Raw genomic sequence first — 21,949 nt, 5'->3', positions numbered from 1 at the left:
CGTGATCGCTCCAGCTTTAGCGAAGCCGGAGCATTTGCTGCTGGCACGGAAAGAGGATGTACTACACGGGACGAACCGACGAGAGATCAGATCATCAGACCAAAGGCGCTGAAAGAAAGGAACGTCTTGGGTCCGTATTTATGGCTTTGATATGATATAAGATCGCGTCTTCGGCAGCCTGCGCCTACTGGTACTTAGCGCCCCATCGATGCCTTGATGGTTACCGCACCGCTACTACTGTGATTCCGACCTTTAAAATCGTCGCCGCTCAACGTGTCACTGGATGATGGAACAGGGAACACACCCACGCTCACAGGCGCAATGATGCCACCATTTCTCTAGCCTGTTATCTTCAACCTGACCACCTGCAAATTGAGTTAGGTTAATGGGTACGGGGTACCTGAACTAACATGCTTAACTCCACCTGATAGTACCACGAACACCAGAATGTTTAGGTAAAAAGAGGCGAGGGAGTGAATTTAGCGAGGGAAGCAGGTCAGTGAGAGTGAAAAATGATGGTTGGTCAGTGGTCACTGCCGCAGCTAGGACTGGGGCAACCATTGCAGATTTGCAGGCATACGGGGACGCGGCTGGCAAAGCATGGCGGACTGAGATCCAGCGGCTTGCAAGAGACGAGGCACGGCGTGCCTTGCGGGCATGCATCCACCGTCCACTGAAATCAAACGGTCCACAGCCACAATCAGTTAACGAGCATAGGCAAGCGCTTCGTGGGCGTTCTCTGCGTCACTGCGTGGGTTGTTGCCGCTCTCCCGCCGCCAGCGCCACCGCCGGAAAGGGAGGGGAGCGAGCTCCGCCGGCCACCACTTGCTCCGACGGCCTCCTCCGTCCCTCCCTGATCCGACGGGCTCCTCCGGCTGCTCCCTCCGATCCGTCTCATAAACAGGCTCGCCACAGTACCATTTGTCAATCCCCTTGCAAGATCCGCTATAGTCGTGAAAAAATCACTTATGGATTCAAAGAATTTTGTACTCCCTATCTCTCTGTCTCCCTCCTTCACCCCTCGTCATATCAACAAGTGCACAGCTCTAAAGATTGGTGTTCAATCCTTCAATTGTTCAGAGACTTCAATCAGTTTGTTTCTTCATCTGATACAAAGAGCTGGCTAATGCCTATACAATATCGTTGCTGGGCTCGTGGCTACTAATGGCGAGGATGCCCGCTGTGTCGAGGGGTCGGACGACGGGACAATCGGAGCTATCCTCCCCTCCCTCTCCCGCTGCGGCGGCGGCCGCGGGACTGCGGGAGAGCGACGGCGGCGAAAGAGCCTGCGCAGCTTCAGACTTCAATCAGTTTAGAACAACCGCGAACGGGTTTTTCACTGACTGCGCTCATTGACTGGCTGGCTAAACGGTTGCTCGTGGGCTTGGATTGCTGCTGGCCGTAAGATTTCAGTGGACGGTGGATGCATGCCCGCAAGGCACGCCGTGCCCTGTCTCTTGCAAGGCACTGGATCCCAGCACTGGCGGGCCGCCTCGACTCGATGCCAAGGACGCAACAGTGTACAGTTTTTATCAGGCGGGACCGAAATACCACCTCAGTCTGACGCTCTCACTCCTGCTCCCCATACCCTTTCCCTTGTGCCCGTGCAGCTCTTCCGCTGCGTCCGGACGGCTAACGTGGCACCCCACTGACACGAGGGCCTCGTGCCGGGGTCTACGTGAACGCAGGCACACGTGATCGATCGCTCCAGACAGAGAAAGATTCGCGCCACAAGTCAAAACCGGTGCTGTGGCTCTGACGCCGTGGGGCTGCTGCAAGCTCGAGCGGCAAGGCTGACGAACGGCGCCGTCAGGTACCATGGGGAGTGCTAGTGGATCAATTCCGTTCGTGGATTAATTAAAGATCAAACTACGTAGGTCTGAATGTCCGCTCAAATGGCACATTGAGCAAAACTTAACGAGCAAAAAGGTCATCGAATGTCCCCGGTCGTAACCTTTTTCTCAGGGGCAGCGTTTTGACTTCGAGGTAAGGAGGCACCATAAATTAAGAAACTAGTGAAATGACCATGAACAACAAAGACCCGAATTTGCAACAAGATCAGGTCAAGCATCAGATCACCTTTGTCTTCGGTCTTTGCGTATCGCCTATATCCCTTTGAAAACCAAATTCTTTGGAACGATGGACACACTATAGCTAAATATATGCATTGCAAGAAAGTTTTTTCTTCAACAGTGGGCATCCCCATCAATTTTCATAGAGAAACCGAAGAGACATGTATTCAAACAATTGTTTTCTTGTTTGATTAGGAAAAGAGACTCAACCATTGTTTTTCTTGTTTGATTAGGAAAAGAGATTCAAACCATTGTTTTTCTTGTTTGCTTAGGAAAAAAGAAGACTTTTTTTTTGCAAAATAAGGAAAAAAGAAGACCAATAATACCAAAAGATGAAAAGGCTGCCTTGTGACGGAAAAAAAATAGCGAAAGCGGTGGTAAAAAATCTATTGGACGAAACGAGTTGATATGTAGGATCTATTGGTTCGCCGATGTTGGCCAAGCCTCAATAAAAATGTATCCAAGAGATTTCGTCCACCTGATCAGCTATCGAGGGCAAAGGTGATCATGCTGGCGAAAGGATCAAGAGCGGTGATTGATTGCCCGACGACTAATATAAGGTCAGCTAAGGGGATCAAAACCGAGAAAGCATTTTGTCGTAATTCAGATTGTGAGTCACATTCGGTTTTCCTGTAAGTTGGATGGTAGAGTTGCGTTTGCTTTTTCTTCCAAAAACGAGACATCCTTACTCATTCGGTCACTTGAGCGAGATCGGCAAATTTATTACCATTGCCAATTATTCATCGTGCGTCTAAAAGAGACGTGTGACGATGTGTGTAACAATGTTGTGTCACTTTGTCCCTGTGTGCATCATCTAAGAGATTTTTTAGCACAGGTGAATTTGACGAGATTTCTATTCCCTCGGATCCATAATAAGTGGCTTTTTTGTCCGTATATGGAGTATTAACTTAAATATACAAGAAATCACTAGAAATTCCATGGCATCAACCTGTGAGAAAAATGCCCCGACGAGGCATAAAACCATGACAAGCGCTGCGGCAAACGGCGGGGCAGGCGCCAAAACAAAATCCACAGAGGAATCCAGAGAGAGGGCCGAGAGTCCAGAAGTCCAGACCCGCGTCCTCCTCCCTCCAACGCGCCATTTTTAATCCACAAAGAAACGGAAACCCCACTCCACTGGACGGCAGTTCCCCGCTCCCACCCTGCTCTGCCTCTGCTCGCTCCTCGGGGAATGCGACCGCACCACCGAGCATGCCTCGCCTCGCGCCACCCGGGCTAGGGTTCCCCGCCGCCGCCGCCGCCGACCCAGCGACCGAGCGCCGCCACCTTCCCTCCCGGCGGAAGAAGCCGCCGCCGAGGCGAAGGCGTCCGGCGCCGCCACCCGCAGTAAATATCTCTCTCCACCCTCCTCCTCTTCCTCCCCCCTCCACATTGTCGTCTCAGGCATGGCACGGCATGGCACGCGATTAGGCCGGCGGATTGGATTATTTTAGTGTGCGATGAGCGGTAGAAGTCAATAGATCCAATCCAAAAGCACGGCACGCGCTTCTCCCTGCGTTCACATGCGATCCGTATCCGAGGTTAGTTGAGCAGAGCCGAGCTGAAGCGCTCCCCCGTAAGCAAAGAATAAAGCCAAAAGGAGAAGGCGAGGAGAGATTCAAACAAAGCTAGACAAAAGCTCAGCAAGCCTGCCTGCGTGCGTGGCTGACTGCCCTGCCTCGTCGCTTTTCCATCATTGCCCTTTTGGTCGCGCTTCGTCGGCATCGCGGCGGCGCGCTCGCTGTTTGATTTTTCGTTTTAGTCTTCTTTGCTGCTGTTGGCGCTGTGCCGTGCCGTGCCCTGCTGCTCGGTGCGGCTGCTGCTCCGTTTTGCTGTTGCTGTTGTGACGCTCCCGTCGTTTGGCGCTTTTCGCAGCCGCCGGTGGGGCCCCGCGGCGCGTCTGATCCAGATCCGCGCCTCCTTCTCCTCCACGACAGCCACGCATCGGCCTCGGCCTCGCGCGGCACCGCTCCTAGAGGTTGGTGAAAGTCTCTCCCAGTGCTCGCACGTTGCGCCTTCTGTCGCCTTGCGCCGCTGCGCATCGCAATCGCTGCTACTAACCGCTTTCACACGCAGACGGGCGCGAGCACGAGGAGGGGGACGGGGAAGACGACGCGGCGGGCTCTGGGGATTTGGGGGAAGAGGCCGGTGACTCCTTCTCCCACTCGCTGAGAGGTAATCCCCGTCATACTTACGAATGCTTCTTGTGTTGAATGAAGTGAAATGATTGCTCACTGATGGTGGAATCGCGTTTGTCCGGTAGAGTGCCAGAAGCAGCTGCAGCTCAGGGCGGAGGGGACTGCGTTGGTGCGGCCGCCGGTCACGCATGAGCTCAACGGCGATGGTTTTGGGGGCATTGAACTGCTCGTGCTCTCGCCGAGGTGTCTGCTTGGGGGTAACGTGGGAGGCATGAGCAAGAGCTCCACAGCGTCGTCGAGAAGCAGATCAGGCACGTTTCCGAGCCCCGGGACCCCGAACTACCACCGTCATTGCACTGGAAACATGCAGTACCCAAAGGGGTGGAGCTCAGAGCGGGTGCCGCAAGGAGCAAGCAGCAACAGGAGGTATGGGGGCAGTGGGGTTGTGCTTCCTTTCAACAATGGGAGGAAGCTGCCGTCGAAATGGGAGGATGCTGAGAAGTGGATCTTGAGTCCGGTTTCCTGTGATGGGATTGGGAGGATGTCGGCACCAGCACCACATCATAGACGACCCAAGTCGAAGAGTGGGCCACTTGGTCACCCAGCTGGTGTTCCGGGAGCTTATGCGTCTGTTTCACCGATGGTTCCCTACTTTGATGGCGTTCTGGCAGCGGCTAATTTCGCGGCCCATTCGCCTTTCTCTGCTGGAGTTCTCATGCCAGGGCATGTGCGTAACGGTGATTTCAGCAGTGGAAGAGGTAGATGTGGGGATGATGGCAGCAGTAGATCGTATTCGGCTGAGAAGGATCCGTATATATTGAGATCTGCAAGTATAAATGCGTGGACAGAAACACTTATGGAGGCATCTGCCTTTGCTCATATCTCAGAGGAAGTTGCACAAGGTTTGAGCTATTCTCTTCTCATCAGTGTCAGAAAAATTATCCAAGAGAACTCTTCTTCTTGATACTTCACATTTACTTAGTTTAACTGAATGCAAGTTGGATAACGTACTTACAGATAGGACTCCTACATGCCAATACATCGAATTCCGACAATTTGCTAATTCTACATCTTTATCTTACAATCCTCATGTGCCTCTAATCCTAGACCCTTACTGTTTACATTTGGTCGATCTTTAATACAATACTTTCTTATAATCATATATGGACGGATATGAATGCAGGGTAGAAGTCTGTTATTTTTGCCTTAAAAAAGCAAATAAATAGCAGAAGCAATTTTAAAACCTAAAACCAATCTATCTTGTGCCATGTTGATGTAATTAGAATTTTTTTCCATGCTCAAATAAACTAGCTTCATGTGTATTTCAACATATACTACTGTAGTACTGTAATTTTTTGTTAATATTGGCAGAGATCAATCTTACTATCTTTGTACCTTGTACACAGATGATGGCTTACAAGGCCCACAAGGAGAAACTCCTGTGATTTCTAGTCCAATCATTAAGAAAGATGTTGCCACACAAATGAGTCCAGATGACAGTATAATATTGTCCTCCCCAATAGCGAGGCACTCCTGCTCCAGCTTGCCATCAGGACGTGCTATCCGAGAGCCAAATAATCATACACCTAAAGTTGAAGTTCGGGATGTTGAGGTAGATGATCAAGTAACTGTTACCCGGTGGTCCAAGCGACATATAACACGAGGCTCCGATAAGCGATCGACAAATATTGTTGAATGGAGGAAGAAGACTACAGAGGCTCGGGCTCCATCTTTTGATGAAAAAGAAAGAGAAACATGCATATCAAAGTAAGTTTTCCTTTTTGAAACTGATTCAAGGACTGATTTTCTCTTCGAGGCACGTACAGAGGAGAAAGTGATGCTGTCATGGTATTACTGTTAATCTTATACGGCCCATCCTGCTGTCAGAACCCCAGCGAGACTTCCACAAATGATTTGCCTTTCTGGAAATGTTTGCTGTGTTTAACTGTTTATAAAGAAAAGGTCATCATACACTTCCAGGTGTAAGCTAATTTGTCTTTACAGAGTGCATGTGAGTAGGAAGGGTAAAGAACCAAGTACTATAAAGATCTCAAACGGGACATAGATTGATTCTTACGTGGCCTGATTATATGCTATACTTTTTATATTAGTGTGATAAATGAATAAGCAAGCGGCAATTAACTATGCGTTGGACAAACTTTCGTAATTCAAAGTTCCAATTTTAGCCACAGTAAAATTTAAATAGTGGGACCGAAGTTACACATCTCAAAATTTCTGAGACCTGAGTGCAATTTACTCATCCTTCATCAGCAAACACCAACACAAATCACGATACAAGTCTAATTGCTACTAACGGGGTCCTATTAATATTGTAATTCATACCTATAGTTTATAAGTACTGGCCTTCTATCTACAGATTCCTTTAAAACATACTTTTTAGTTGTTAGCTACTTAGCTATACAATATTTCTCAGGTTGAACAGAAGATAATATTGTTTGTCATCCTCAGTTACTATTAGGAATAGTCCAGAACACAAATTGTGACATCCTGTTGCTGAAACCTAGTTATTTTTTGCGTGAAGGTGCAAGAGGGAGGAAGCAAAGATCACTGCTTGGGAAAATCTCCAGAAAGCAAAAGCAGAGGCAGCAATTCGAAAGTTGGAGGTACTGTGTTCTGGTTCTACACCATCACTCGTGTTTGTGTTATTGCTAATGTTTCTTTCCTTCTGCCATTCACTTACATGTTCTGCCCTTTTTATCAGATGAAGCTTGAAAAGAAAAGGTCGTCATCCATGGATAGAATTTTGGGCAAGCTTCGTTCTGCTGAAAAGAAAGCACAAGACATGCGTAGTACAGTTTCTGTCAGTGAAGACCAATGTGGTGTGAGGGCAACTAGGAAGGCGTCTTACTTGAGCAGGACTGGGAAGTCTTTCAGCTGCTGTTTCACCTATCATGCTTGCTAGTTGTGTGTTCGACGAATGTATAAACTTCTTGGTGAGTTACTTTGCTGGTCATGGATCCCTTGATTTCTTTTTAACACTCAAATATTTTTCCTTGAGTTCCAGTGCTCTAATGCGTGCATATAGCTTAGTTCTGCCTAGTGCCTGCTATAGTTTAATTGTTATTAAATTTCGTATCTCATGAGCAAATAATCATGTACTGATTTCTTACTTGAAGTACTAACATTACTCATCTAACTGTAGAGAGAGAACCTTGCAGCTGTCTGCCGACAAACTCAAATTAGACTGCAAATCTCGGAGCAAAAGCCAGACTAGTTTCTTGCTGTTGCAGCTGGAGGTAGCAGGACTACCGAGAAGTGATCTTGCATGGCCTGATGAATGGAACACCTAGGTGCAGCACTAGACATCAAATTCATTGAGCGAAGCCCACTCTTATAGTTGATGATATCAATTACTTATTCCCAAAAAAAGAGATGATATCGATTACTTCACTCAGTAATCAATAACTTCTGTCAGTGCAAATCTCTAAACTCTGTAGGGGAAGCTCCTTTCTGGAGCTTTGTTCTAGTTAAATGCATGCCAGGTTAAGGTGCTTCTCGTTCTGCCTGATGTGTACCTCCAAATTGCCCCAATTGGAGTTCTGGGTGTAATCCAGGCCTTAGGGCTCCTGTATTAGATATTGGATTAGAAGAGTTTCAGAGGGCTGCACCCTTAACAAGATTGCTTCTCACTCTCTTGTACCCTTTTGAACCTGTCCTGAATGTTTGAAGCTTCGATTAGGAATATTTGCCATGGACTGCTTCGACGTAAACGGCTATCCCTCTGGTGGAGTCCAGGACGATTGACATTTGCAGATGCAAGTCTGCCTGGTTCGAAAACGATTCCAGGCCCCATTTCCTCTGATTCTCCAAATTGCGATGAACCCTAGCCCGTCCATCCCCTCGATTTGAAATCGATTCCAGGCCAGCTTGCTAGCTGCGCCCTCGAACCAACAACCACCTGGCATTGAAGATCTGGATGAGTCTCGCAGATCACTCTGTGCCTCACGAGTTCATGCAACTGAAGAGAACAAAAAGAAAACCATCGGCGAGCAAATTGAAACTGAAAGCAGGGGGTTTAAGAACAGGGAGCTGCAGTTAAGGTCTTAAGGAGGGAACCGCATGCGCGCTTAAAACACGGCATTCTCCCGGGTGCGTAGCTCGCTGCGCCCAAGCCGGCCCGGCATGGGTTGTGTGCGTATTGGTGCCATGGTGTGTACGTAAGTACGTTTAGCTCAGCGCGTCGCCGTGAAAACAGGAGGGGGTCATTTTTTCATGCCTGCAAAACTTTCTTTCTGACGACGATCGAGCATGGGACATACTTGGTCTCTCATCCTGATCGATCTACAAGTACATGCAGTCAGTTTCATGGCTAGCTTATTCATCAAGGCGTCCCCAGAAGGCCAGAACAAGCAACCTAATTAGTAGATACGCAAACGCAATCATATGCACGGCACCATATGGCCTGTGCCTATGCATATCTGTACCCATATATAGAAACCGATCATCAATTAATACATGCACAATCCCAACTCAGCATCCACATCTTATACTTAAAGGTCGATCGAACACTGCCAAGATTCGCACACAACCTCTCTTTATAGATCGACATGGGGATCGTCAACGCGCGGCGGCTGATATTCCTGACGAGCTTGGCCGTCGCGGCCAGCGTGCTCCTGCCGAGCGGCGCCGCCCATGCCGGCGCCGGCCACGGCCACAGCGGCTTCGCGATGGCGAACGGGACGCGGTTCACGGTGGGTGGCCGGCCGTTCCACTCGCACGGGTTCAACGCGTACTGGCTCATGTACATGGCGTCGGAGCCTGGGGAAGACCGGGGAAAGGTGTCCGGGACGCTGGAGCAAGCGGCCCGGCTCGGTGCCAGGCTCGTCAGGACGTGGGCCTTCAGCGACGGGGGCAGCAACCGGCCGCTGCAGATCTCCCCCGGCGTCTACAACGAGGACATGTTTAAGGTATATATGCCGTCAATACATATGACACGTTTGTTGACGATTGAGTCTTTTGAAGTGCATGCAGCTCCGGCCATGCTTCAATCTTGTGCGTTCGATAGGAAGAAAGCTCCTGTTGGTTCTGGGCATGGGCATGGGAAAGGACACTGCTAGAAACAGAAGCACATTACACGAAAGACATAGCAATGCTATGCATGCCATCACTTTATTTTTTACCAAATGCATGCATGCCATCACTTCATACTATTACAAATTTATTTCCAAATATGTACTACCTCCGATCCGGAGGGAGTATTATTTTCGCTTTTTACGTAATTAATGGGAAAAGTGAGAGATCTCGGGTTGAAGAAGATGTTGACACCAATAATTAGCAGCCACCCTTTTCTTCTTAGCTGATAGCCAGTACACGTTTTAATTGGTATTGATAAACTGTTTCTTATTTTGTCGTCAATTAAAAAGTTCCCATAATTATGTATCCATGTATAGCAACGGTAAAAAGTTCCCTTTCATATGAGGTGGGTCGACAAGGATAGATTGGTCCGTTTTTTCAGTAACAGTACTGTAGTCATATCATACGAAAATTCTACCAAGTAACTCTGGATGAGCAATGCTGGCAAAAGAAAGAACTCACACGATGAACACGCACTAACACTGCAGGGACTAGACTTTGTAATCGCGGAAGCGAAGAAACGAGGGCTCTACTTGATCCTGAGCCTGGTGAACAACTGGGACGCCTTTGGCGGGAAGAAGCAGTACGTGCAGTGGGCCAGAGACCAGGGCCACCACCTGGGCTCCGACGAGGACTTCTTCACCGACGGCCTCACCCGGGCCTTCTACAAGAACCACGTCAAGGTATGCACTGCTAGCTGCACGTGCGTACGTTGGAGGGCTGTCACGTTAAGCTTAGCTAGCTCCTGATTAACGTGTTGCGTGCATGCATGTATTATGGGCAACAACAGAGTGTCCTGAGCAGGGTGAACAAGATCACGGGGGTGGCGTACAAGGACGAGCCCACCATCTTTGCCTGGGAGCTCATGAACGAGCCGCGCTGCCTGAGCGACCTCTCCGGGAAGACTCTGCAGGTCAAATTACTAAATCACCGGCTAATTAATTAATTTTGGAGCTGTAATTTGACCGTTTGACCGATGATCAATATATGTACACTCTGCAGGGTTGGGTGACGGAGATGGCCGGCTACGTCAAGTCCTTGGATCCCAACCACATGGTGGAGATCGGGCTCGAGGGGTTCTACGGCGAGTCCAAGCCCGGCCGTATACAGTTCAACCCGGGCAACTACACCGTGGGCACCGACTTCGTCTCCAACAATCTCGTCCCCGCCGTCGATTTCGCCACCATCCACTCCTACCCGGACCAATGGTACTACCAACCGAAACAAAATTTCAGCAATTTTGACATGCATTTGGGTTGGTTTGATGGTCGATCTCAGGCTGCCCGGGGCGAGCAACGCGGCGCAGGTGGAGTTCATGAGGCGGTGGATGGCGGCGCACATGGAGGACGCGGCGGCGGTGCGGAAGCCGCTGCTGGTTGCGGAGTTCGGCTGGTCGGCCCGCTCCAACGGATACACGGTGCCGGCGCGGGACTCGTATTACCAGATGGTGTATGACGCGATCTACGCGTCGGCGAAGGCGGGTGGGCCGAGCGCCGGGGGAATGTTCTGGCAGGTGATGGCGCCCGGGATGGAAGGGTGGACCGACGGCTACGATGTCGTGCTGGAGCGCAGCCCGTCCACGGCCAAGATCGTCGCCCAGGAGTGCGCCAGGATCGCCGGCGTGTCGCTTAGCTAGGGACCGGGCGCTACGGACGGTACGGCGTGCCCGGCTCTGCGTGCGTGCGCGGAGGAACGGAGACACACGTACGAAGGAGCCAAACTGGGATCGATTGGGAATAAGTTATGCCAAGCCAGACGTGCACGAAGAAGGATAGGACCAGGACTAAACTGAGCTAGTAATGTTAAGCTGACAGTAAATCATCTTGCCATGCTCGTTTTCTAAGACCGGCCACATTTTGTCTGACAATTAAAAAGTTCCCATAATTATGTATCCATGTATAGCAACGGTAAAACGTTCCCTTTCATATGAGGTGGCCGGGTCGAGAAGGATTGGTCCGTTTTTCCATATCATACGAAATTCTACCAAGTAACTCTGGATGAGCAATGCTGCCAGAAGAAAGAACTCACACGGCGAACACAAACACTGCAGGGACAAGACTTTGTAATCGCGGAAGCGAAGAAACGAGGGCTCTACTTTGCACGTACGTACGTTGGAGGACACTGACACGTTAAGCTAGCTCCTAATTAACGTGTTGCGTGCATGCATCATGTATTACGTGCAACAACAGAGGGTCCTGTCTATCTATATATGGCCTCGCGACGGAGGCTAGTGCGATCCCGATCCGTGCCGACCGAGGCTAGTACGACACGGAGACGAGCCCAGGTACGTACGTACGCACCGAGTCGGGCTGGGAGTCCGCCCGGTTCAACGAACGACGGATCCTTATATAACAAGAAGAGATCTCGATTCTCCTCCGTCGTACAGAAGTTGGCAAACGGAGGTCGATCGAGAACAGATATCTGCCCTCGAGCACTTACGTTGCGTACGTACGCCGCCGCTCACCGGCAGCCGCACGCCGCATGCGCGCTAGTTCCAATAACTGCATGGCGGAGGCCATGCGCTGGACGGCGGAGACGGGTCAGCAGCGGCCCGTCGAGGCGGCGGTCCCGACGAAGAGAGCGCGCGAGGAGCCAGGTCATGAGGACGACGAGGAGTATGGCTGGATGGTTGAACGCGACCTGCACAAGCGGTTCAAAGAGCAACCGCTGGGAAGACCCGGCAGCCAACGCGGACATCTTGGAGCGGTACGGGGCGCTCTTTTCCCGGTTAGAAGCCCAGGTCATCCACTGCCAGTTCCTAATCGAGTCCACCAGAAGGCAGTGGCCCGACTCCGTTGGTGCCCCCGAGGCGACCGGGAAGCCAGGACTGGATCGCCAATGGGAGGAAGCCGCTCGCAGCCGCCGTTGATCGGTCGCTCCGTCGGTCTGCACCTGCCGCCTATACCTTTTTCTTCTTTCTTTTTTTCTTTACATCAGGCTAGCTGGAATTTGTTGCAAGGATAAGGATATGGATTGGTCGTCTGACTTGTAAAGTCATACATGCTCCCTTCTCAACTGTTTGGTATTGTGTAAATTGCAACCGTAAGTGGAGACCGATTGTCAATCTGCTTAAGAACCCAACGTTGAATTCCTAAAATACTGACACTTTTTTTGTTTTGAGCCCACGTGAATATATTCTCAAAAGGAAACCCAAGGGGCAATACAACATATGAAAAAGACAAAAAACTCAGTACATGATTACAACACAACACCAATGAACCCACTAAACATGAGCTAGGCTATTCAGCATAGACTATGTTATAATCAACGAACGGGGGATCACAAGCAATAGGAGGAGGACTGTCATAGACAACACAGAGGGCGGGGGATCATAACCAGAGAGCTCAAACCAAAGCTTGGAAACTAAGCCGAGAAAACCGAAGCATCATCATCAGGAAGCCGCATCGATGCCATCATTAGGGAAAACAATAGACGGCGGGGCTCATCGAGCACGCATAAATGTCACGCAAATCCTTCACCAGAGGGTGGTTATTCCGAGAGGAGGAGAAGAGCGACAGGATGGTCACATACTCTCCAAGAGTGTCACTAGTGAAAGGTAACTCCCCAAAGGGGGTGGTTTACCCAGTGGAGGAGTTTAGAAGAAGGGCACATACAACGACATAAGATGACAACAAGGCTACCGAGCAAAAATTTGTTGGAGATTTGGAGTAGCTAAATGGAGTTGGATGGAACTCGGATTGACCTTTAGCGGCACACACGCACTCTATCACGACCATCTCCATAGCCGTCATCTGCAAATCCATGGATCCTGGAACAGAAACCAAGTTGAATAGAGATCTCCAAATCCAACCACGACACCAGCCATTAGGCTAAACGGTGCCGCCACCAGAGCAGCCATCTGCAAACCATGGTTATCGAAGGCATGCGTGGTTGAACCACAGCCAACGGAGGGAGGGACGAGGAGAGAAAAGAGGAGTATACAACGTCACTCTAATCAACATGAACATCGGATAAATATTGCAATCTGAGAAGGGACGGGCTTGGTGGAGTGGAGGGCGGCAAAATTGAAGAGGACGATACCGGCATTGGATATGGCGATGAAGTCCACCAGCGGCACAGAATCTGGATCGGGCATGGGGGCCAAGGCGGGCACGCCGGATCTGCCCGGGCTAGCTGAGCAGCACGGGCCACGTAGGGCGGCCGCCTCCGGTGTTGGAGCGGTTGAAGGCGGGACGGCAGGCCGAGGGTGGATACGCACAGGCCGGAGGTGGGGGACCGAACTTGCGGCGGCGCTCCTCCCGGATCTTGCCCGGCAGTCACCGGATCCAGGGAAGAGGACGAAGGATCTGGCCGTGGAACCGCACAACGGTGACGAGAAGCATTGCGGGTGCGGAGGAGCTTAGGGGCGCGCGTGAGGACGACGGCCGGCTGCACGGGCTGAGGCTCCCACGGATCTGGACTTGCAGCCGCCGGATCCGTGGAAGGGGATGATGGAGCTGCGGGGAAGCGCCTCGACAACGATGAGCTCGAGCTTCGAGGATGGCCAGCGAGGCATGGGCGCGCGAATCGTAGCAGGACCTCGCCGCCACCTTCGTCGGCCCCACGCCAAGCTTTGCCGGCGAGTGCCTCAGGCGGCGGCGAGGGAGGAGAGGGAGGGGAGGGTGGCGGCGGTGAGGGCTGGGGTGCTCCCCGGAGTCACCCATGAGGAGCGACGCGAGGACGACGCTTTAAACCGTTGATTTCGCCCAATACTACTACTCTCCCTGACAAGTAAATTGCAGTACTACCGTAAAAGAGGCTCAACAACAAAGTAATTCCAACACTCTACGAAGAAACATCACAAGGTTTCCCAACAACCAAAAATCCTACTGTTGAGTCTGATGCCACGAACAAATGTTATGACAGAGTAATCCTACTGTTGAGATCGGGAGGCTCCAGAGGAGGTGCCCCAAGCCGTACCTGGGCGAGGCGGAGCTCTCGCGCCTCTTGGGCGAGCAGATCATATCCGATTATAATGGCTTTAGACTTATGCTTGATAGCTCGCAGGCGGGGAGCCAACTCCTTCCCGTTTCCCTGAACTCGGACGATCTGCTTGAGGCGCTCCCTCTCTGTGCTAAGATCGTGTGCAGACCACCAGAGCGACGTCATCCCGTTATAGACCACATGGAGACGTCTGGCTTCTTGAGCATCGAGAGGAGGAGGAGGAGGAGGAGGAGCAGGAACCGGTGGTGGAGGGGAGGGCTGGTCGGGATCCGCCTCGGCGTCGGCGTAGAGCCGTCTTCATCTTGAAGAGGAAGACGAGGGTGGCGCTCCTGAGGAAATCCCGCCTCGGCGTCGGCGTCGCCGGTGCCATCTCGCCGAGGAGGAGGCGCAGGGTGGCTCGCCTCACGCACAGGCAGGTGACGAAGCGGCGGCGCAGGCTGGTCGGCGTCGTCATGACGAGACGATACCTGATGCCAATTTGTCGCACGGGTCAACATAGACTAGAAAGAACCGGTGGAGGGGACTCTACTCTGCTGGGAAGCGATTCGAACCTTCGGCACCCAAACGCCGCGGGTAAGGGCGGGGCGAGGATCGCGCCGCCGCGCTCCAGCCCGCCTCTGCGCCGGCGCACGAGACGGCGCGGCCTGGTGGTGCGGTTCCGACGAGCGTGGCGATGCCGCAGGCGTGTCCTGGTGGTGGTGATGTGGTGCCGAGGAGCGCGGCGAGGCCGCAGGCGGGCGGGCGACTCTCTCGCGCCAGACGCGACGAGCCTCCCCGCGGCGACCGTGCCGTGCGAGCTGAGGTGGGCGGGCGGGCTCCGCGGGCGTTGGCGGCGACGGAGGCGCACTCGAGCCCCTGTCGAGGCGGGCGGGAGGTGGCGTGCGGTTGTCGCACGCGTTCTCCGCGAAGACGCGCCTCCGCCAGACTCGCGCGACAGGGCGATGGCCGCCGAGCTCCTCGCCGTCGGCGGGCATTGGCGCGGGACGCGCGGGACGGCGCCGGGGAAGCGCGGGGCCGGTGGTGCTCGGGGGACCCGCTCGCGCCAGACGCGGTGGCTCCCCGGTGGCCCGCGATGGTACCCGCCGCCTGTTGATTTCATGGCGGAGAGGTGGGATTGGATATTGTTCGGGAGGATGGAAGATGTTGACGGTTACTCGCGGCTCCTTCTTATAAGAGGAGAGGAGAGGAGGGGGAGGGGGAGGGAGAGGAGGCAGGCAGCATCGGCACGTCATCGCCGGCAAGAAGCTGCTGCCGGCTGCCATGGATTCAGGTTCGACTATTCGGGAGCTTGGCAAGCACGGCAAACCGACTCGGTCGGATTCAGCCGGCGACGAGAGCAACCGGGGCCGCACCCCTGCCCGTAGTCGCTCTGTTGTTGCAGGAGTTTTTTTTTAACGAGAGAAAATTAGAGGAGGAAGAAGAAGGAGGTTGCCCTTTGGGTCGGAAGCCCATGCCTGCTGGGCTGGGCCCAATAATTTTCTCTTCTTCTTTTCTAGTGTTTTTTTGCTCACCTGGTCGACCTGCGCCGTTGAACCCAGCTTGATGCACTCTGGTCTCTGGTCGCTTGAAGCATAGACTAAATTCCCCTAAAAAAAGCATGGACTAGATGTTGAGCTAGTTTCTGCATAAGTATGTAGCTTAAGATATACATCGAGATTTCTTTTTGTCCAACACTAGCTAGGCCGTCGTGCCCGCTCACAGTAGAATGTTCAAACGAAGCATATTATCTAAGCACCACAACTAATTGCCAAACATGTTATAGACGCTGCGAGGCGGATATAAATTCGTTGCCACTATACTAGTAAGTGCCTAATTGTCTCCTCGTATTGACAAAACACGCACTAGAATACGCCACTATACTAGTAAGCGCCTAATTGCATATCTGCCGATATCTGATTTTGCGGTTAACTTGACAACGCTATTGGCAACATGGTGGTTCAGGAGGAAAGTGATTCATGAAGAGAAACATTTTTCATGAACATGATTTTATACACTTGTGAATTTGTTCATCAATTTATTAAAACCGAATACATTCGGTCCCAAAGCAGTCTTTCGGCTGACAGGATGGAAGGATTTTCAGCCATGAGCATGCACATGGCAGTCCAAATTGACATCCACCTCACCTTCTTCCGCCTCCTCGACTCCTCGTCCTAGCATTTCAATGAGTACATGGTGGACAACAGAAGCAGCTTGTCTCAAAGAGTCGTAGGCTACCATCAGGGCTCGAGGCGAGTGTGGACGTGTTCGTGAGTGCCCTGGAACAGAGGGGAAATGAGTGGCAGAATCGAGCTAGCTGTAGGTCCCATGGCCTTGAACTTGAGAGAAGTTAGGACTAGAACCATCCGTCATGTAACCACTTGAAACATGAACTTGCAGATACCTCCTGCGTCACCCACCTGCTACTCTTATGTGACACAATCCGCCATGTCAACAACAGGTCAGACGAGCGCAAACTCATTTAGCATTTGCGATGAACCACTTAAAAAAAAGTTTCTACGAGACATATGTATGTGTAAATTTTTTTTCTAAATTATTTGAAACTTCTAAATATTGTTGTTGAATACTCCCTCCGTTTCATAATTCTGGTCTCAAATTTGCAAAAAAATGAATGTGTCTATTCCTAAATAATCTCTAGATACATGTAATATTACGACAAGAATTATGAAACGGAGGAAGTATCTATACCTATCTAAAAAATACGGACCGTTCTCTTCACCGTCGTCTGTCAAACTTTTCATAAAATTTGTGGGCCCCAGGATTGCACCGAATCTATCTATACCAAAGTAAAAAATATACACCGTTCCATCTTTTTTTCTCCCTTATTTTCGTTAAGCCCTCGAGACCCATCTCGTCCACCCGCACGCAAACCACTCCTTCGTGCGCTCCAGACGCCGAGCACCCCCTCCTGGCGCAGCCCAATAGGAGACTCTTCCTAATCCAACATAAAAAATACTTCCCCTGACGGAGCGAAAAAAACCCAATTAAAAGCCCAAAGGTATCTCTTCACACCTTCGACTTTGCTCTGCCGCTTTGCTAATGCTCGTTATCTGTATAGGTGCAGCGACAGATTGATTCTTACAAAAAATATGGTCCAACATGCGGTGCCTCCTTCCATCCGAGAGCCGGCGGCGCCCGCCTGCAGGTTCCATCTTGTCATACACCGTTTAATTCCAGAGAAAACAGGAGAACATGTTCGTTCTCTCAGCCCTCATCCCCCGGGGTGTTGATCTGGGCCAACGGGAGCCGCTACGACAACGCGCGCTAAGACGGTTCAGCATCCGTTTAATTCCACAGAAAACAAGGCAACATGTTCGTTCTCTCTACCCTCATCCCCGGCGTGTTGATCTGGGCCAACAGGAGCCGCTATGACAACGCGCGTTAAGGCGGTTCAACCGTAATTATGGGGATGATTGAGGAGGGGAAAAGGAAGAAAAGGGCAGTGGATACGGTTCGGAGCATCTAGACGGGGTGCGGGTCGAGGGTGGAGATTGCGGCGGTTGGCACGCGCGTGTGCTGATTTTGGCGCGAGGAGGAAGACGGGCACGAGCGCTCGTGCGGACATGGGTAGAACGCTCTCGGGAAAGCTAGTCCAAGAGGGAGAACGGGTGTGGCCCAAGACGAAAAAAAAACGAGAAAAAAAATAAAAGACTCAAAAGCGGCTTTCCTGAACCGTGACAGCGCACGGTCATTCTGCTAGTATTATTAAAAAAATTGGTTCCTCCATTATGAATAAATTATACTTAGACACGACTATACAGCGACGTGACCACCGTAGCGCTAGCGTGCGGCGTTGTTTCCGCTCGCGCGATTTGGTTGCCGGCCGCGAGCGCGTTCGTTTTCGTTTTGCCCCGCGCCTGATTGGCAGCTGGTTTGGGCCGGCCGGCCCATCTTCTCCTTTGCTTTTCTTTTTTCCTTTAACTAGCCTAATTCACACGTCACAAAATTTCTAATTAGTCTGATTGACAACAGAATATAAATGTATTAACCTGGTTGATCCATTTGAGTTCTGGTCCAGGTTGCTTGGACTTTTTCATTCTAAAACAACAATTATTTTGGGACAAGATATACCAAGACAGCTTATATGCACATGCATACTTACAGGCAGATATGCTTGTCGGTGTGTACTTATCAGGTTAATTAGGGATATTTATCAGGTTAATTGGACTTATTTATCACGTTAATTGGAGATACTTACCAGGTTAATTAGGGATCCTTACCAGATTAATTGGAGACCGACAGTCGTTTCCTCTGCGTCAGGACCAGCTCGTCCACCGTGGCAACGTGATATGTTCCATCGTCCCCGTGGCCGAGCCTGCTTCGCCTCCACTCCTGCCATGCCTGCACCGCTACCACTACCGTCGTGCGCCCTGCTACGGGGGACGTGTGCACAACAACCTACTCGTGCAACGCTCGCACGTCCCGCACGTTTCGCCTAGCTTGCGTTCCGTTTTTCTTTTGGACGTGACATGCGCACCCTTACGCTAGTGTGCGGACGCTAGGTGATTTGGATGTACTATTATTATCTGATGACATCATTTAGTTGCTTAGACATTTCACTAGATCACTTGTTTACTACTAGGTTATAATCACTTGTTTATCAGGTTATAGAAACTTATTTACCAGGTTAAAATCACTTGTTTACCAGGTTGGTCACTCGTTTACCAGGTTAATATCGCTTGTTTACCAGATTAGTCTCTCATTAACCAGGTTAATATCGCTTGTTTATCAGGTTATAGTTTCTCGTTTACCAGGTTAATATCGCTTGTTTACCGGATCATAGTCACTAGTTTATCAGATTAATATAACTATTTTACAGAGTTATAGTCACACCTTACTAGGTTCGATTATACATTTTCATGAGCCACCGACACGGAAGGCCTAGGTTCAATTATACATTGTCACGAGCCACCGCCATGGAAGGCCAAGAAGGAGAAGCCGGTTTCTGAGTCTCGTTTAATCTCTACTCTCAACACGTTATCAGTGCACTCTTCCGAGAGCAATCACGAACGAGAAGAGAAGAGACACTGTTCTTCACGATGGGACACCAGTGCCTGGATGACTGAACACAACCAAGGAACAGAGAAGAAATGAAGAAACTGATCTCTGAATCAATCAAGCCAGCAAAGAAATCGACACCCGAAGGACAACATGCATCGGTGGCTTCCTAGTAACAAAATTCATCGATGGATTCCCAGGAACAACAGATGCTGCTTCTTGCATACATGCAATCATATTTCTTCACTGCAACTAACGCATCACTTCTAACTGCATCTCATCGTTTTCCTTCGTGCCTAGAACGGAGAACCAAGAAAACAGAGGAAGAAACCGATCTAAAAAAACTGCAGGCCATTCACTCCTCCCCTGTCTCCTACCGCATGTCATCCTCATCCATCCCGAACATCCATGAGCAACCTTCTCTCTCTCACACACACACACACAAATTGGTTTTTTACTCTCTACACCAGTAGCATTTGTTCTTCCCCAGCCCGAACTCCGCCACCTCGCTCGTCACTCCTCAGCGCCCGGAAATTGCAATTGACAGCCATCCCAAGTAGCCAGGCACACCATCTGCATCGTGGAGGAGAGGCCCAGGCCAAGAACTGCTCGCGCGCGGCCGGTTCCGCGTGCCAGCGGCCGTACGGTTCCACGGCGAGGCGGCGCTGGTAGCGAAGGGATCCGGGGCGCGCTAGGGGAGAAGAAGGGCTTTGGGTGTCTGCGGCGGTCTGAGGAGGAGGGCGGAGCGCTGGGTGGCGATGGACGCGGCCATGGCTGCGGGAGAGAGACACATCGGGGAGGAGAAAACAAAAAAGAGAGAAGGGATCGGGAGTGCGCCGCCCCGCACGGCCGCACGCTCCGCTGGCCATCGAACCGTGCATGCACGAATCTCCGCGTGCGCCGCACGGAAGCGCAGTGATGGGAACGTGCCCTGATTGGATTGTCCGATTATAATTTTATGAATGATGAGAGTACTATGCATTTGATCATGACAAACACGCGCGCGCAAGGCGTACAATGCATGACGACTCGGTTTACAGTTACTGCGGCAGCTTGTTGATCTTGCAGTGCTTGTAGTCCCTGAATTTCTTGGCCTTGTACTTGGCCGGGTTCTCGTCGGTTACGAACTGCGGGTGCGGCCCGACGGCATGCTCCGCCGGCGGCTCGACGAACACCGGCCACGACATCCTCGTCTTGTCCTTGCTCACCGTCGTCCGGTGCAGCACGGCCTTGTACCTCCCGTTGCTCAAAATCTGCCACAAATCCACAAAATCCAGCACTTGATGCGACAGTAATTTTTTGGAAATCTCAACATTGGTACACTTGCTTGCTTGCCTCGATCTGGTCGCCGATGTGGATGATGAGTGCGCCGGGCACGTACCGGACGTCGTGCCAGCGCCCGTCCTTGAACACCTGGAGGCCCGGCACGTCGTTGGGCACGAGGACGGTGAGCGCGCTCATGTCGGTGTGCGGGGCCACGCCGAGCGTGAGCTCCGGCTGCGGGCACGGCGGGTAGAAGTTGATCTTCTGGAGCAGCACCACGTCCTCGCCGCCCAAGGCCTCCCACATGGCGCTCTCCTCAAGGCCCAGCCCGGCCGAGAGCTGCCCGAAGAGCTCCCGCGTCAGCCGCTGCACGTGCCGCGCGTACTCCTCGTTCGCCTCTTTGTAGCCGTTGTCGGAGCCGGAGCCGGGCCACAGGCGGTGGTCGACCATGGCCGGCGGGGACACGTTGTGGAAGAAGAAGTCCACCCACGTCGTGGGCGTCTTCTTCTTGTCGTGGTTATCTTTCTGCTGGAGCGACATGGAGCCGTAGCCCTGGGTCTTGCCGGAGGCAGGGTCCATGGCGTAGCGCGACTTGTGTTCCTGCGGGAGGGAGAAGAACTCGCGCCCCACGCGCTGCAGCTCCGCCACGGCCGAGGCCGGAATCCCGTGGTTCACCACCTGGAAGATGCCCCAATCTCTCGCGGCCTCCGCCATGCGCGCGCCGGCGGCAGGCCAGGACAGGGACATGTCGATCACGGGGATCTCCGGCGCCGGCGCGTCCCCGCGGAACGTGGTGGCACCGGGCCGCTCGTGCGCGGGCCGCACGAACTCCGGCGGGATGATGGCCGCGCCCGGGGAGGACGCCAGCGCCTGCACGCTCTGCCGCGCCTCCGCCATTGATCTCAGCTAGCCTGCCGCGCGCCGGGGCCGGGCCCTCGAGAACCAACAAGCAGCTGGAAGGATGATGTGTGCGAGTCTCGCAGGCGAGTGTGTCACGAGTAAATGCAAGTGAGGGGTACACGAGGAATGCATTCGGGAGCAAACTGAAACGGAAAGGAGCGCATGGGGTGCGCGCCTGCGCGGGGGGCCGGCACACGGCTTGGACGTTGAGTGCGTACGAGCGCGCCTAGCAGGCTAGCACACGGCTTTCTCTGTTGGAATAGCGGACAAGCGTCAAGCACAAGCAGATACTCAGATGGACAAAATCTGTTTGGACCTTCTTGATTTATAGGATCTCTAGAGAAATCTCGAAGGATTATAATTTTCTGGAAAAGAAATTCTGCTTGGGTCGTCTGATTCAAAGGATTGCAAAATTTAGGAGTTTTCCTTATCGATCTGCTGTAATTTATTATACGCAATAAAGCTAGTTTTTAGCAGCCTTGTTCCATTTGGTTTAGTGAAAATGAAAATACTCCATCCGATTCATAAAAAGTGTCGCACATT

At 51.9% G+C, this 21,949-nt stretch overlaps 4 protein-coding genes across 4 annotated transcripts; 2 read left to right on the top strand and 2 right to left on the bottom strand.

Annotated features, from left to right (window-relative positions):
• The first annotated feature begins 3,124 nt into the window (after positions 1-3,124).
• LOC100832247 lies at positions 3,125-7,922 on the top strand. The gene is made up of 8 exons (XM_003570515.4): positions 3,125-3,419; positions 3,948-4,050; positions 4,149-4,247; positions 4,336-5,112; positions 5,617-5,977; positions 6,753-6,834; positions 6,933-7,164; positions 7,374-7,922. The coding sequence occupies exons 1-7, from the start codon at positions 3,285-3,287 to the stop codon at positions 7,131-7,133; spliced, it is 1,758 nt and encodes a 585-aa protein (XP_003570563.1). The 5' UTR covers positions 3,125-3,284; the 3' UTR covers positions 7,134-7,164; positions 7,374-7,922.
• A 654-nt stretch (positions 7,923-8,576) lies between these two features.
• Positions 8,577-11,229, top strand: LOC100829411 (putative mannan endo-1,4-beta-mannosidase 9). Its single transcript, XM_003572999.3, has 5 exons — positions 8,577-9,138; positions 9,793-9,987; positions 10,095-10,217; positions 10,307-10,512; positions 10,583-11,229. The coding sequence occupies exons 1-5, from the start codon at positions 8,779-8,781 to the stop codon at positions 10,938-10,940; spliced, it is 1,242 nt and encodes a 413-aa protein (XP_003573047.1). The 5' UTR covers positions 8,577-8,778; the 3' UTR covers positions 10,941-11,229.
• Positions 11,230-12,410: 1,181 nt separating this feature from the next.
• LOC106866313 lies at positions 12,411-15,846 on the bottom strand. Its single transcript, XM_014900171.2, has 2 exons — positions 14,800-15,846; positions 12,411-14,715 (listed from the first exon to the last, which is right to left on the bottom strand). Exons 1-2 carry the CDS (start codon positions 15,345-15,347, stop codon positions 14,418-14,420), a joined length of 846 nt encoding a protein of 281 aa, XP_014755657.1. The 5' UTR covers positions 15,348-15,846; the 3' UTR covers positions 12,411-14,417.
• A 4,345-nt stretch (positions 15,847-20,191) lies between these two features.
• Positions 20,192-21,646, bottom strand: LOC100831956 (flavonol synthase/flavanone 3-hydroxylase). Its single transcript, XM_003570514.4, has 2 exons — positions 20,579-21,646; positions 20,192-20,496 (listed from the first exon to the last, which is right to left on the bottom strand). Exons 1-2 carry the CDS (start codon positions 21,401-21,403, stop codon positions 20,284-20,286), a joined length of 1,038 nt encoding a protein of 345 aa, XP_003570562.1. The 5' UTR covers positions 21,404-21,646; the 3' UTR covers positions 20,192-20,283.
• Between the last annotated feature and the right edge of the window lie 303 nt (positions 21,647-21,949).

The sequence above is a fragment of the Brachypodium distachyon genome, chromosome 3, assembly GCF_000005505.3.
Source record: "Brachypodium distachyon strain Bd21 chromosome 3, Brachypodium_distachyon_v3.0, whole genome shotgun sequence".
Taxonomy (NCBI): domain Eukaryota; kingdom Viridiplantae; phylum Streptophyta; class Magnoliopsida; order Poales; family Poaceae; genus Brachypodium; species Brachypodium distachyon.
This window is presented reverse-complemented; position numbering and strand designations above follow the sequence as displayed.

Excerpts from the sequence above, each read along its gene's own strand:
- LOC106866313 (XM_014900171.2), bottom strand. The coding sequence starts at position 15,347 with ATGAAATCAACAGGCGGCGGGTACCATCGCGGGCCACCGGGGAGCCAC. Across the intron at positions 14,716-14,799 it reads GCGGCGTTTGGGTGCCGAAG|GTATCGTCTCGTCATGACGA; the intron begins GTTCGAATCGCT and ends AATTGGCATCAG.
- LOC100831956 (XM_003570514.4), bottom strand. The coding sequence starts at position 21,403 with ATGGCGGAGGCGCGGCAGAGCGTGCAGGCGCTGGCGTCCTCCCCGGGC. Across the intron at positions 20,497-20,578 it reads ACATCGGCGACCAGATCGAG|ATTTTGAGCAACGGGAGGTA; the intron begins GCAAGCAAGCAA and ends GATTTGTGGCAG.
- LOC100829411 (XM_003572999.3), top strand. The coding sequence starts at position 8,779 with ATGGGGATCGTCAACGCGCGGCGGCTGATATTCCTGACGAGCTTGGCC. Across the intron at positions 9,139-9,792 it reads ACAACGAGGACATGTTTAAG|GGACTAGACTTTGTAATCGC; the intron begins GTATATATGCCG and ends CTAACACTGCAG. Across the intron at positions 9,988-10,094 it reads TCTACAAGAACCACGTCAAG|AGTGTCCTGAGCAGGGTGAA; the intron begins GTATGCACTGCT and ends GGGCAACAACAG.
- LOC100832247 (XM_003570515.4), top strand. The coding sequence starts at position 3,285 with ATGCCTCGCCTCGCGCCACCCGGGCTAGGGTTCCCCGCCGCCGCCGCC. Across the intron at positions 4,248-4,335 it reads CTTCTCCCACTCGCTGAGAG|AGTGCCAGAAGCAGCTGCAG; the intron begins GTAATCCCCGTC and ends TTTGTCCGGTAG. Across the intron at positions 5,113-5,616 it reads CTCAGAGGAAGTTGCACAAG|ATGATGGCTTACAAGGCCCA; the intron begins GTTTGAGCTATT and ends CCTTGTACACAG.